At 38.4% G+C, this 13,627-nt stretch overlaps 3 protein-coding genes across 3 annotated transcripts; 1 reads left to right on the plus strand and 2 right to left on the minus strand.

The window, feature by feature from the left end:
* Positions 1-521: 521 nt before the first annotated feature.
* On the plus strand, positions 522-7,028 carry B0P05DRAFT_590015 (uncharacterized protein; the record flags this gene model as incomplete). Its single annotated transcript, XM_051582773.1, has 7 exons — positions 522-1,065; positions 1,114-1,548; positions 1,608-1,891; positions 1,946-2,212; positions 2,268-5,926; positions 5,974-6,868; positions 6,915-7,028. The coding sequence occupies 7 exons, from the start codon at positions 522-524 to the stop codon at positions 7,026-7,028; spliced, it is 6,198 nt and encodes a 2,065-aa protein (XP_051431878.1).
* Positions 7,029-7,191: 163 nt separating this feature from the next.
* B0P05DRAFT_554424 (uncharacterized protein) lies at positions 7,192-9,421 on the minus strand. The gene is made up of 6 exons (XM_051579672.1): positions 8,911-9,421; positions 8,701-8,854; positions 8,546-8,645; positions 8,039-8,469; positions 7,831-7,992; positions 7,192-7,753 (listed from the first exon to the last, which is right to left on the minus strand). The coding sequence occupies exons 1-6, from the start codon at positions 8,965-8,967 to the stop codon at positions 7,335-7,337; spliced, it is 1,323 nt and encodes a 440-aa protein (XP_051431879.1). The 5' UTR covers positions 8,968-9,421; the 3' UTR covers positions 7,192-7,334.
* Positions 9,422-11,194: 1,773 nt separating this feature from the next.
* B0P05DRAFT_580953 (histidine phosphatase superfamily) lies at positions 11,195-13,183 on the minus strand (the record flags this gene model as incomplete). Its single annotated transcript, XM_051582058.1, has 7 exons — positions 11,195-11,282; positions 11,331-11,605; positions 11,656-12,008; positions 12,055-12,310; positions 12,503-12,771; positions 12,822-12,869; positions 12,922-13,183. 7 exons carry the CDS (start codon positions 13,181-13,183, stop codon positions 11,195-11,197), a joined length of 1,551 nt encoding a protein of 516 aa, XP_051431880.1.
* Positions 13,184-13,627: the final 444 nt, after the last annotated feature.

Below are 13,627 nucleotides of genomic sequence, written 5' to 3' on the forward strand. Positions count from 1 at the left end.
GAGAAGCAATTCTATACTTTACCAAACAAACGATGATCATCACCCTTTTTGGCTTGATGTATGAGGTACAGAAAAAAGAACCAGAGCCTAGAATTTTGAATGCGACTATTAGTCACAATTTCAGTTGTCAATATATTATATATTGCTTATATCTGGTATATGGAGTGTCATGGAAGAAATCTTGTGTAAAAAATTTCAGTCACAGTTACATTCAGACTATAAATCAGGGCATAATCATTCAAACCGTGTGGTATTCTATCAACCAATAAAATCCAGTGCCACTGTACATAGTACCTGATTTGTCAACACAATGTCACACCAGCAGCAATAACTTCACATCCACAGTTTTCTTTTTCTTCTTTCTTTTTCTCTTTTTCTTCAACTTTTTTTTCTACTTTGTACTTGCATAAAAAAAAGGGTCAAGATAAAACTAAAATACAGTTGTAAAAAGAGAGAGCGAAAAGAAAAAAAAACTCTTTACGGTCTTTTTTCCTTTTTATCAAGCCAAGAAAAAGCAAGTTATGAAACGGTCCACAACTGGCGATTTTTCAAAGAATAAAAAACTGTGTCTTTCATCTTCACCTACATCGCATACGAAGAACATGAAACGTCTAGAGCTAACAAGCTTATTATCTCCTATTAGAGATATGGTGCTACACCTTGACAAAGGCGAAACTGAATATTGCATATCAGATCAGTTACCAACTACGAAAAATGACTCTGAAGAGGAAGAAGAAGAAGACGACGATGATGATGATGATGATGAAGAAGAGGAAGAAATAGATAATCATAACACCGTAGCACTGATACAAAAGACGCTTAAAAGCATAGCACATCGACAGATACGACTAGAGACAGAAAATAAACGTCTTCGGATAGCTATAAAGCAACAGCATCACTTGTTAACACAACCACATGACGAAGAAAGCAACAAAAATAAAGTAGAAGAAAAAGAAAAAAAGAAATCACCTGTAAATACTTATCATGGAACACCTGAAGATTGTATTTCTTCTTTTCGAACTTCTCCAATGTTAGATAAATTACAATTAACGCCCAATACAACAGGTAAAAATAAAAATAAAATAAAAAACAACAATTTATACTTCTTAATAGAAAACCAACAGCAACCAGAATTATTGGAAAGCTGTCAAAATTGCGTAAATCAAGCAATTCAAGTAGTCTCTGCTATACATAGCGGCAAGCTCGATCAACGAATTCAATGTCAACATGCAACAAACAGTGATCTCAAAAATGCTGTCAATTCAATGGCTAATCAACTGCAAAACATCACACAACGTGTTCTTAAAACTGTTCATGAAATCGCTATAGAAGGAAAACTAGGTATACAAACAGATATTGATGATACCATGGAAGGCAGTTGGAGAGAATTTATCTTGCATTTGAACCGCATGGCCCGAAATCATTCCGAACAAGTAAGAGATATTGCTGATGTATCAACGGCTATTGCTAGAGGCGATTTAAGTAAGACAATGACTGTGCCTGCAAAAGGCGAAACACTTGTCTTGAAAAATACATTTAATACAATGGGTACGACAGCATAATAGGACTTGTGTGTGTCTGTGGCATGAATTGACCTTTTTCTTTAGTGAATCATTTGAACTTGTTTGCTTCTGAAGTTACTCGTGTTGCTCATGAAGTGGGTACTGAAGGCAAACTGGGTGTTGAAGCAAAAGTCGCTGGCGTCGACGGCATTTGGAAAGAACTGACAGATAATGTAAATACAATGGCAACTAACCTTACAAATCAAGTGAGAGATATCGCTCATGTCTCAAAAGCTGTTGCCTGCGGCGATTTGACAAAGAAAGTCAAGGTGGAGGTGAAAGGAGAAATGCTAGATTTGAAGAACACAATCAATACAATGGTTGACCAGGTATATCTTGATCGATTATAGTTCTGCTCCCTCTAAACTCTGTCTTTTTTCTAGTTATCTATTTTTGCTGGCGAAGTGACACGTGTGTCCTTAGAAGTAGGTGTTGATGGTCTTTTAGGTGGTCAAGCTGTAGTGAAAGATGTAGGTGGTACTTGGAAGGACTTGACAAACCATGTCAATATGATGTCTGAGAAAATTGGTGGACAAGTTCGAGATATTGCGGCAGTTGCTAAAGCCGTAGCAGAAGGTGATTTGACCAAAAAAGTTACTTGCGATGCACAAGGTGAAGTTCTCGACTTGATTAATACGATGAATACAATGGTAATGATATGTGAAGATATAGATATATAGATATGCTTATCCTTTTTCTATACAGGTTGATCAGTTGAACAATTTCTCAGCAGAAGTGACCAGAGTATCATTAGAGGTTGGTGTCGAAGGTAAATTAGGTGGCCAAGCAGTAGTTAAAGATGTCGGAGGTACATGGAAAGATTTGACAGATAATGTCAACCTAATGGCAGCCAACTTGACTACTCAAGTACGTTCCATTGCTGAAGTTACAACTGCAGTTGCAAAAGGAGATCTTTCTAAAAAGATTGATGTCGAAACTCGAGGCGAAATTTTTGATTTGAAGAACACTGTCAATAGCATGGTAGACCAATTGAATGTGTTTGCCTCTGAAGTCTCTCGTGTGGCTCGCGAAGTAGGCACAGAAGGCAAGCTTGGCGGTCAAGCTGTTGTACCTAACGTTGATGGTACGTGGATGGATCTGACAGACAATGTGAATCAGATGGCAGCCAATCTTACGAGTCAAGTGAGATCGATTGCCGAAGTAACAAAAGCCGTCGCTTTAGGCGATTTGTCCAAGAAGATTGAGGTCGAGTCTGGAGGAGAGATCTTAGAGCTAAAGAACATTGTAAACGACATGGTAGACCAACTCCGTGTGTTTGCCTCAGAAGTAACACGTGTATCAAAAGAAGTCGGCACTGAAGGCAAATTAGGTGGTCAGGCTGTTGTACAAGATGTGGCTGGTACATGGCACGAACTAACTGACAATGTGAATCAGATGGCAGCCAATCTTACAAACCAAGTGCGCTCTATTGCTGAAGTTACCAAAGCCGTCGCTTTAGGCGATTTGTCCAAGAAGATTGAGGTCGAGTCTGGAGGAGAGATCTTAGAGCTAAAGAACATTGTCAATAGTATGGTAGACCAATTGAATGTGTTTGCCTCTGAAGTCTCTCGTGTGGCTCGTGAAGTAGGCACAGAAGGATCTCTCGGTGGTCAAGCTGTTGTGCCTAATGTAGGTGGCACTTGGAAAGACCTCACAGAAAACGTAAACCATATGGCAGCCAATCTTACATACCAAGTACGCTCTATTGCTGAAGTGACAAAAGCAGTAGCTAACGGTGACATGAGCAAGAAGATTGAAGTAGAATCAGGTGGTGAAATTCTAGAGCTCAAGAACACAGTCAATAACATGGTGGACCAACTTCGAATATTTGCATCCGAAGTGACGCGTGTGTCAAAAGAAGTGGGTACAGAAGGAAAACTTGGTGGCCAAGCCATTGTGCAAGGTGTAGCCGGCACCTGGAAAGATTTGACAGACAATGTCAATATGATGGCAGCCAATCTAACAACCCAAGTACGTTCAATCGCTGAAGTTACAAAGGCAGTAGCGAATGGTGATCTATCGAAAAAAATTGAAGTAGAGTCTGGCGGAGAAATTGCAGAGTTAAAGAATATTGTCAACAACATGGTGGATCAGTTGAGAGTTTTCGCTTCAGAAGTAACACGTGTAGCCAAAGAAGTTGGTACTGAAGGCAAGCTTGGTGGTCAAGCCGTAGTTCAAGGTGTCGGTGGTACTTGGGAGAGTCTTACAGATAATGTCAATATCATGGCAGCTAATTTGACAAACCAAGTACGTTCTATTGCTGAAGTTACCAAAGCCGTCGCTTTAGGCGATTTGTCCAAGAAGATCGAGGTCGAGTCTGGTGGTGAGATTCTCGAATTGAAAAACATTGTGAACAACATGGTGGATCAACTGAATGTGTTTGCCTCTGAAGTCTCTCGTGTGGCTCGCGAAGTAGGCACAGAAGGCAAGCTTGGCGGTCAAGCTGTTGTACCTAACGTTGATGGTACGTGGATGGACCTGACAGACAATGTGAATCAGATGGCAGCCAATCTTACGAGTCAAGTGAGATCGATTGCCGAAGTAACAAAAGCCGTCGCTTTAGGCGATTTGTCCAAGAAGATCGAGGTCGAGTCTGGTGGTGAGATTCTCGAATTGAAAAACATTGTGAACAACATGGTGGATCAACTGAATGTGTTTGCCTCTGAAGTCTCTCGTGTGGCTCGCGAAGTAGGCACAGAAGGCAAGCTTGGCGGTCAAGCTGTTGTACCTAACGTTGATGGTACGTGGATGGATCTGACAGACAATGTGAATCAGATGGCAGCCAATCTTACGAGTCAAGTGAGATCGATTGCCGAAGTAACAAAAGCCGTCGCTTTAGGCGATTTGTCCAAGAAGATTGAGGTCGAGTCTGGAGGAGAGATCTTAGAGCTAAAGAACATTGTAAACGACATGGTAGACCAACTCCGTGTGTTTGCCTCAGAAGTAACACGTGTATCAAAAGAAGTCGGCACTGAAGGCAAATTAGGTGGTCAGGCTGTTGTACAAGGTGTGGCTGGAACATGGATGGATCTGACAGACAATGTGAATATTATGGCCGCAAATCTGACAACCCAAGTGCGTTCCATCGCCGAAGTGACCAAAGCAGTAGCAAGTGGTGATATGAGCAAAAAGATTCATGTAGAGACGCGTGGTGAAATTCTTGACCTGAAGATTACCGTGAATGACATGGTTGACCAACTAAGAGTATTTGCTTCTGAAGTTACCCGTGTTGCTCGTGAGGTTGGTACAGAAGGCAAATTAGGTGGTCAAGCAACTATTATCGGTGTCGATGGTACTTGGAAGGACTTGACAGATAATGTCAATCTGATGGCAAGCAATTTGACAGATCAACTGCGTTCTATTGCTGCTGTATGTAAAGCTGTAGCTCAAGGCGATCTTAGTAAAAAGATTGAAGTTGAAGTTCATGGCGAGATTGCAGAGTTGAAGAATACGATTAATACCATGGTGGATCAATTGAGCTCCTTTGCTTCTGAAGTGACGAGAGTCGCAAAGGAAGTAGGTACTGAAGGCAAATTGGGTGTTCAGGCCCAAGTGGAAGACATTGAAGGTCTCTGGCGCGATATCACTAGTAATGTCAACACAATGGCTTCTAATTTAACAACACAAGTCCGTGCTTTTGCTCAGATTTCTGCTGCCGCTACCGAGAATGACTTCTCTCGATTGATTACTGTAGAAGCATCGGGTGAAATGGATTCATTAAAGACCAAAATCAATCAAATGGTCAACTCGCTTCGTGACGCCATTCAAAAGAACAGACAGGCCAGAGAAGCTGCAGAACTGGCTAATAGATCCAAGAGTGAGTTTTTAGCCAACATGAGCCACGAAATCCGTACTCCTATGAACGGTATCATTGGTATGACGTCCCTCACACTTGAAACTGAATTGACTCGGCAACAAAGAGAAAACTTGATGATCGTATCCAGCCTTGCCAATAGTTTGCTGAGCATCATTGACGACATTCTAGACATCTCAAAGATTGAAGCTGGTCGAATGACGATTGAGTCTATCCCTTTCTCTCTTCGTTCTGCTATTTTTAGTGTCCTCAAAACATTAGCCGTCAAAGCCAATCAAAAAAAGCTTGATCTGGTTTATAATGTTGATTGTGCTATTCCAGACCAGTTGATCGGCGATCCTCTTCGTTTGCGACAAGTTATTACAAACTTAATTGGAAATGCCGTCAAGTTCACAACCCGTGGCGAAGTATCTTTGGAAACAAGGGTTGTGTCTGATTCAGGTGATGATGTTATTTTAGAACTTTGTGTACGCGACACAGGTATTGGTATTCAAGAGGATAAGTTGAGCGTGATTTTCGATACTTTCTGTCAAGCTGATGGCTCAACAACGTATGTATGACCTGAAATGAAACCATCAATAACTTATTGTTTTTTAGTCGTGAATATGGTGGTACTGGTCTTGGTTTATCTATCTCTAAACACTTGGTTCAATTGATGGGTGGTGACTTATGGGTCACCTCTGTCTATGGTCGTGGATCTCAATTCTATTTTACACTCAACTTCAAGCGATATCCAAAAGAAAGATACGATGCTTTTGAAAAGATGAAGCGTTACAAGGGGCGCAATATCTTATTCTTAGATGGAAAGGATGATGAGATGGGTATTGAATCAAAACTTCATGAACTTGGTTTGTCACCCTTCCGAGTAACTGGTATATCTGAATCTGTAAATATGACCAGTCTTCCCGCATTCCAAACCAATAACAACAAACAACCACTTTTGTTTGACACTGTCATTGTGGACAATGTTGCCTATGCTGAAAAAATCCGTGAAGCAGTTCATTTACGATACACGCCTATTATCTTAATTGCACCAGAAATCCATCGCCTCAATATGAAACTTTGCATTGATCTGGGTATCACTGGTTATATCAATTCACCTGTTACCTTGTCTGATCTTGCTTATACTCTTTTACCTGCGCTTGAAAGTCATTCTTCGCTTCCAAGCGATGCTTCTATACCCCTTCCTCTTGAAATCTTGTTGGCTGAGGACAATATCGTAAATCAAAAACTAGCTGTACGCATACTTGAGAAGTTTGGTCATAAAGTGGAAATCGTATCTAACGGTAAACTTGCTGTTGAAGCTTTTGAAAAAAGCAGCTATGATCTAATCTTGATGGATGTTCAAATGCCAGTAATGGGTGGTTTTGAAGCTACTCAAAAGATTCGAGAGATTGAACTTAGAGCAGGCAATGGATCGCATGTTCCCATTATTGCATTGACAGCACATGCGATGATTGGTGACAGAGAAAAATGCTTGCAGTCTGGCATGGTAATGATCAATTGACATTAAGAGACTGTTACTTATTTTTTTGTAGGATGAATATGTAACTAAACCATTAAGGTTCCCTGAGCTTATTGCGGCTATCAAGAAGTTTGCACCACAATCAGCACACACAATGCTCATGAACAAACCAAACAAAAAACGATAGTTTGTCCTGTTGTAATAATTTCTTGTTTTTGATCTGGCATCAAACAAATACATGTAAAATAAAGGCTTTCAATGTATAAAGCGTATCTGGTACACTTATTGGGGGAAAAACTTCGCTGTAAAAAATAAAATACCAAATGAGCACAATGATCAAAAAGACTTCATTGAACAAGTATAAAATGAGAGAATTTTACTTTTTCTTTTTCTCTAAACAAAAAAGTAGATGTATATTTATATATAATGTCATTGTAATGAAGTGTATAAAAGAAAAAAAACTAAGTTTATATGTATAAAGGATGAGAGTTGTTTAAGCAAACTTGACATCAATGTTGGCTTCTCTGGCTAATGAGACAATTTGAGAGAACTTGACAGCCTTTTGAGCAGCAGTATCCAAATCTTCGACAGCAAAGATACGGAGACCAGATTCAGCAATCAACTTCTTAGCTTCATCAACCTTGGTACCACGGAGACGGACGATCAAGGGGATCTTGAGATCCAAGTCCTTGGCAGCAGCAATGATACCTTCAGCAATAACATCACAACGCATGATACCACCAAAGATGTTCACGAAAGCAGAGGAGACGTGAGGGTCAGATGTGATGATTTCGAAAGCAGCCTTGACAGCATCAGGGGTAGCAGCACCACCAACATCCAAGAAGTTAGCGGGCTTACCACCGTGAAGTTGAATAATATCCATAGTAGCCATGGCAAGACCAGCACCATTGACTAAAGAAACAAAGAATAAATAAACACACACACACACACACACACACACACGCGCACACACACGCAAATAGACTTACCCAAACAACCAATGCTACCATCCAAACCAATGTAGTTCAAGTGGTGCTTAGCGGCAGCGATTTCACGAGAATCTTCTTGAGTGAAATCACGCAAAGCGAAAACTTCCTTTTGCTTAAAGTCGGCGTTATCGTCAAAGTTCAACTTGGCATCCATACAGAGAACTAAGGGATGGTTAATAACAATAATAGACTTTTTTTTTCGTTTTACCTTGGTTGTCGCTGGATTCAGACAAGGGGTTGATTTCAACTTGAGTAGCATCCTTTTCAGTGAAAAGCTTGTAGAGACCAAGGAAAGTGTCAGCAGCTTGTTCTTGACCCTTAGGGGTGAAACCGAGCTTCTTGGCGAGATCCAAAGCTTGGTCCTTGGTAAGGCCTTGTTGAAGATCAACAGGCATGGTGACGATAGCATCAGGGTTGGCAGCAGCAACACCTTCAATATCAACACCACCTTGAGAAGAGGCAACGATGACGGGACCAGCAGATTTGCGGTCCAACAAGATAGCAAAGTAGTATTCGTTACGAGCGTATTTACGTTCACAGATGTAAACAGCGTTGCAGGGCTTACCCTCAGCACCAGTTTGCTTGGTGATCAACTTATGACCAAGCATCTTTTCGGCAAGTTCTCTGGCTTCTTCGGGACTACAAAAGAAAAAATTTTATTAAGCCTATATTCCACACATATCACACACATATCACACACAAAAAATCCACTTACGTGTTGAAAGTCTTAACACCACCTTTATAACCATTATCGAAAGTACCCTTACCACGACCACCGGCAAGGACTTGAGCCTTGATGACAAGGTCATCACTGCCTAAACAAGCATATTAAAAACCATGGTAAAATTATTGGAATTATGAGATAATTACCGAGACTCTTTGCGATTTCAAAGGCTTCTTCAGGAGTCTTGGCGACTTCACCCTTGGGAGCATTGATACCGTATTCTCTCAAAAGCTTAACAGAAAGATACTCATGGATGTTGAGGAAACGCTTTTGTTGTTGTTGAATAGGCTTACGAGCAACCTAAAGACAAAGATAAGATATACAATCCTCATTATTTGTGGCTTCCTTTTTCTTACCAAAGAGGCACGTTGTGCGATAGAAGAAGAGGCGGCACGCAAAGAGTTGAACAACATATTGATATGAATTTGGGAGAAAAAAGAGAGAAAGTGAGATGGGGATGGCCCACAATGTTACTTATTTTTTCGGGGTTTGTTTCTCACTCTCCAAACAAAAAAGCGGGTAAGTACGGAATAATAGTAAAAAAAAACTTAGTCACCCGAAGCCTTAAAGGCCACGTACACTCCGCTATGAAAAAAATTTCTTCTTCATCATCGATTGGTCTAAAATGACTTGGTTTTTTTTATATATGAATCGTATCCCTTCATATAGAGACTTGAGATAAGGTGTAGAAAATAGAGGGAATGTTTATAAGAGAAATGATATGGAACAGAATCACATTAAGGAGCCAAAGTGAAGCCATACTCACGTTCTCAAGTATGATTATTTGTCACATCAACATGCCCGGGTTGTCCCGTTATTTGAATATAGTCCATCAGGAACGATCTGATTAAAAAAAGTATATAAACTAGCAAGACATATTAAAATTTTTTTTATTAAGTTACTGTATCCATCCACTATGTAGAATTGGAAGAACCTATACTCTTTCTCTTATATTCCCTTCTTTTTTTTTCGTTATTGATTATTTGATATGATCATGTCTAATCACATTCCAAACGCAGCACACTGATTAAAAAAGCCAACTCCGACTACTATTCTCTTTTATATAAATATGCTAGAGGTGATTTTCGATTCGTGTTTTTTTAACAGAATTATGAAACAGAAGAAAAAAACCAAAGAAAAAAAACGAAGCGAAAGTAGCTAGATTATGTTGCTTAATTTACAAAAACAACACCATCTGAAAAGACCAACAAAGTGAAAAGAAATTCAAGTTTACAAAAAGGAGTAGAGTATATATGAGAATTTAAGATGTACTTCTCTTTTGATTTTGCGGGAAAATCCAGGCTAATTTATGGTTTTTATCACCAATCAAAATGCTTTGTATATACACGACATTTTTTTTGCTTGTTAAATGCGCTAGAAATCAATGATGAGACGCATGTTTATGTAGCCAATACTTTAAAGTTGATTGACAGTTACTATAGCACAGAAAACCCGAAGTGTGTTTGCGTGTAGAAAATGAGCGTACATGCATAAGAATGATAAAATTTGTTTTCAAATTCAGGTATACAAAGCATATGAAAAAATTCCCACCTTCAAAAAGAAGGTTCCTGAATTTGGAGAAGAGAAAATCACTTGAATAAAAAGTATTATGTAACCTGTATCATTTTACAAGTGTGAAGTTAAGGAAAAGAGAAGTCAAAAAAGAAGGCTACGTATATCTTGGATTCAGAAACTGTCTTATTCATTAGGTTATAAGAAGGAAGGGAGATGAGTTAGTAACAGATATCAACCAGTCTATGATTGATCGACAATATGACCGACCAATACTAAGCTGTGGTTGATGCAAATATTGGCTACATCAAATGTTTAATCTACACGGTTTACAGTGTTCATCTATTATGCTTTGGGGAACTTGCTTAAGGATGGAAAGCATGCAATTTTTATTTGGTTTCAAAAATCATTAAAATATGCCTTTTTAGAAAAAATATAGAAGTTAGACCTGCCATTACTTCATCATATGTTTAAACGATAAGGTGATGTAATTGGTTCCTATACAGTCCCTTGTATTTACGAGGAGAAGCAAAGACAACGCTCATTTTCTTTTTTCCCAGGACTATCTTCATATGTCAAGCTATAAACATGTTATACGAATAATGTCGAAAGCGTTCATTTTTTCTTTAGTCAATGAATCTGTATTGACGACCAAATTAAATGCTGTGAGCTTTGACTCTTTTTAGAAAACGAATTGACAGTTGACTTAAAGGTGATAGTCTGCATTGAATCTGACTCTTTCTAAACTTTAAGATTACTTTGAGTTAAATTTTTTTACTGTGCTATCTTGAGAATGTATTAGTTTATGTTTAAAAGCATTTACATATATTCTCGTTTGTTAGTAGCACTCACTACTTAATTGGTATACTATCTTTTAAACAGTGTCTTACACATGTGTTTCATTTGCATATTTGATTTAGTAGACACAAATAAAACAAGTTCTGATTTCAAAGTTAGAAATTCAATAGGCACACACAGAGTATTATTCCCTGATTTTGTATAACCCTATGAATCATTATTATTCATCATTTGTATACTTATGCCTGTGTTTGTGTGTGTGTAATTTTTTTTCTCCATAGAAAACTTTATTGCTTTTATGCATTCGTGTGTGTGAGAGCCAGAATATTCTTAGAACTCAACAAAAGTGTCGGTTTCTTCTACATATTGCCATTTCTTCAATTCGGTACCATAAGGTTTGGGGCGAAGTTCGTATACACTATGTCAAATTCCAGTTAGTGATAGCCTAGAACATTCGTGCCTTTACGTGTGAATAGGAACCATCATGTGAGGCATTTCTTCTCTTGTCCAGTCTAGCAGATAACCTAAAAGGATACGCATAACTACTCTATGTGTAATAATCAAACAAGACTGCGTCATTCTCTCCAATTCAACTATCATTGGTTGCAGACGATGAATCACGTCAATGTAGGATTCACCACCCATACCGGGATATCTGTAAAAGAGCTTGTTTTGTTGTCGAGATTTGAATTCGGAAGGATGCTTTTCTTGGATCTCTTGGTATGTCATACCCTCACAAACCTATTGATACAAAGGTTACACGTCAGAACACAAAATGATTAAATACTTACACCAGAATTGATTTCATTCAAAAAGCGAATATGCTTAATGTCGTAATCATCTGGATCAAAATGTTCTGCTGTCTGTTTTGATCTCTGAAGCATACTCGTCCAAACAGAAAACTGAGAGTTACAGAACTCTGCTGTCTTTTGTAAAGCTAGTGCGGGTGTCTGCTTTTCTTCTGGTTCCAATTCATTTGCTCTTGCAGCCAATTCACAGCCAAATCGAATGCGTTGTGTTTGTACGAATTTGGCCAATGCTTTAGCAAATTTACGTCCTTTTGCTGATAAAGGAGCATCACCACCAATTCTGCCTGTAACGTTGTCTTCACTCTCACCATGGCGAGTTACAAAAATTTGGCGTTCTACAAATTATGTCAGTCCCAGCTTAGAATGGGTCAATCGACTTGCCATTCAGATTGAAATTCATCAAATAGAATATGCATTGACCAGACAAGTAACCAGAAATGTTATATGCAATCACTTTTTTGCCTACATTGATAAGTTTACAAAATTGGATATCATTCTCTTCTTCCCAATCGCCAACAGGCTCATAAGCCTTTTCGTAGTTTGCTACACGCGACCTGAAATCTGCCAATGCTTCTATAGGATCTTTGTTTTTATAGTCCGGACCTGACAATTTCAATCGAAAGTTACGTTCAAGCATCTAAAAAAATTAAGTGACAAATGTCAAATAGTCTGACATTACCGCTTGATCTGTACAAACAGATTCTATCATTAGAATTCTGATTTCTGGCTCTTTTGCCAATCTGTCAATCAGCAATTTTCTATAGAAAAAATATATACGTCAAGCATAGTTCTGATTCATCACACATTTATCTAATTACCTTCTTTCAACTGTTGAATTAGTCGCATCATGAATAGCAACACGTCCTCCTTCTTTTAACCAGTCGACTAGTTGTTCCAATACACTTAAAGCAATCTCATCACGAATACGCTTGTTGTCTGGATTTGTTGGATCAAAGAAACTAGCACTTTGTTCTTGTGAAGACTCATAAACGCGTCTCATATTGCCCACATTAAAGACTTTTGTTTCATATTGTAACCAATTCAAGTATCGTCTTAATTTTTTGACAATATAACTTTTTCCTCGCGCAGGCAATCCGACTATGGAAATATGTCAACATGTAACATCTTAAAATACGATTATGCCTTACCCATTATGACGACTAGTTTACTATCCAGTTGACGTTCTGTTTTTAATTCTACATGATAATTGTTAGTATGCATTTATGTCTCGCGTTTTTTTTTATCTACTTGGGGTTGTGATAGTATGCACTGCACCGGGCACGTCCAAACCTATTGAGTGACGAATATTGGAAGCTTTCTTGCTTGTTTCTTCAGCATATTGTGTTTGTAGCCAGCTGGGTATAGGTTTAGGTGGGTTTGTCTTGAAAGGTTGGCTTGCTTCTTTTATAGATAGACTGGGTAATACACGCTTAGGAATACTTTCTGGTTCATCATTTTCTGGCTTAACTTCAGGTAACGTCTTGCGTCTATCGCTGTGGAAGTGGTTCATAATATAAAGGAAAAAATAAAAATAAATAAAAATTAAAAAAATAGTGCTATGAATTGTCAGATGTCACTTTTTTTTCCCTTGCAGCATATAGTCCGAAAATAAGATTGCTTTAATATATGCATTGCTTTAACAAATGTTTGTATATGATAAAGAAATACTTTCTGACTCTAAATCATACTTATCTCTTTACTTCTTTATCATCGTCATCTGTCTTTGTATCTGCTTCTTTAAGGATCTTTAGAGTTGTATCATATTACCAAAGAGTAAAAAAAAAAGCATGATTACCATAATTGTGTTTATATACACCTACAGTACGTCAAGTCTCAACAAGCGAGTTTAAAAATTAAATCAGAGGATTTTTAGAATTCAAAATTAAGAATGAATCAGATACTGGCTCGAAGAACAAAAAGCAATCGATATACAATAATAAGAATAGCTATACAA

This window comes from Gilbertella persicaria, assembly GCF_025201335.1.
Source record: "Gilbertella persicaria strain CBS 190.32 chromosome Unknown B0P05scaffold_40, whole genome shotgun sequence".
NCBI lineage: Eukaryota > Fungi > Mucoromycota > Mucoromycetes > Mucorales > Choanephoraceae > Gilbertella > Gilbertella persicaria.

Coding starts and splice junctions, on each gene's coding strand:
- B0P05DRAFT_554424 (XM_051579672.1), bottom strand. CDS start 8,967: ATGTTGTTCAACTCTTTGCGTGCCGCCTCTTCTTCTATCGCACAACGT. Junction 8,855..8,910: donor TCGCACAACGTGCCTCTTTG/GTAAGAAAAAGG, acceptor CTTTGTCTTTAG/GTTGCTCGTAAGCCTATTCA. Junction 7,754..7,830: donor TGGTAGCATTGGTTGTTTGG/GTAAGTCTATTT, acceptor TTGTTTCTTTAG/TCAATGGTGCTGGTCTTGCC.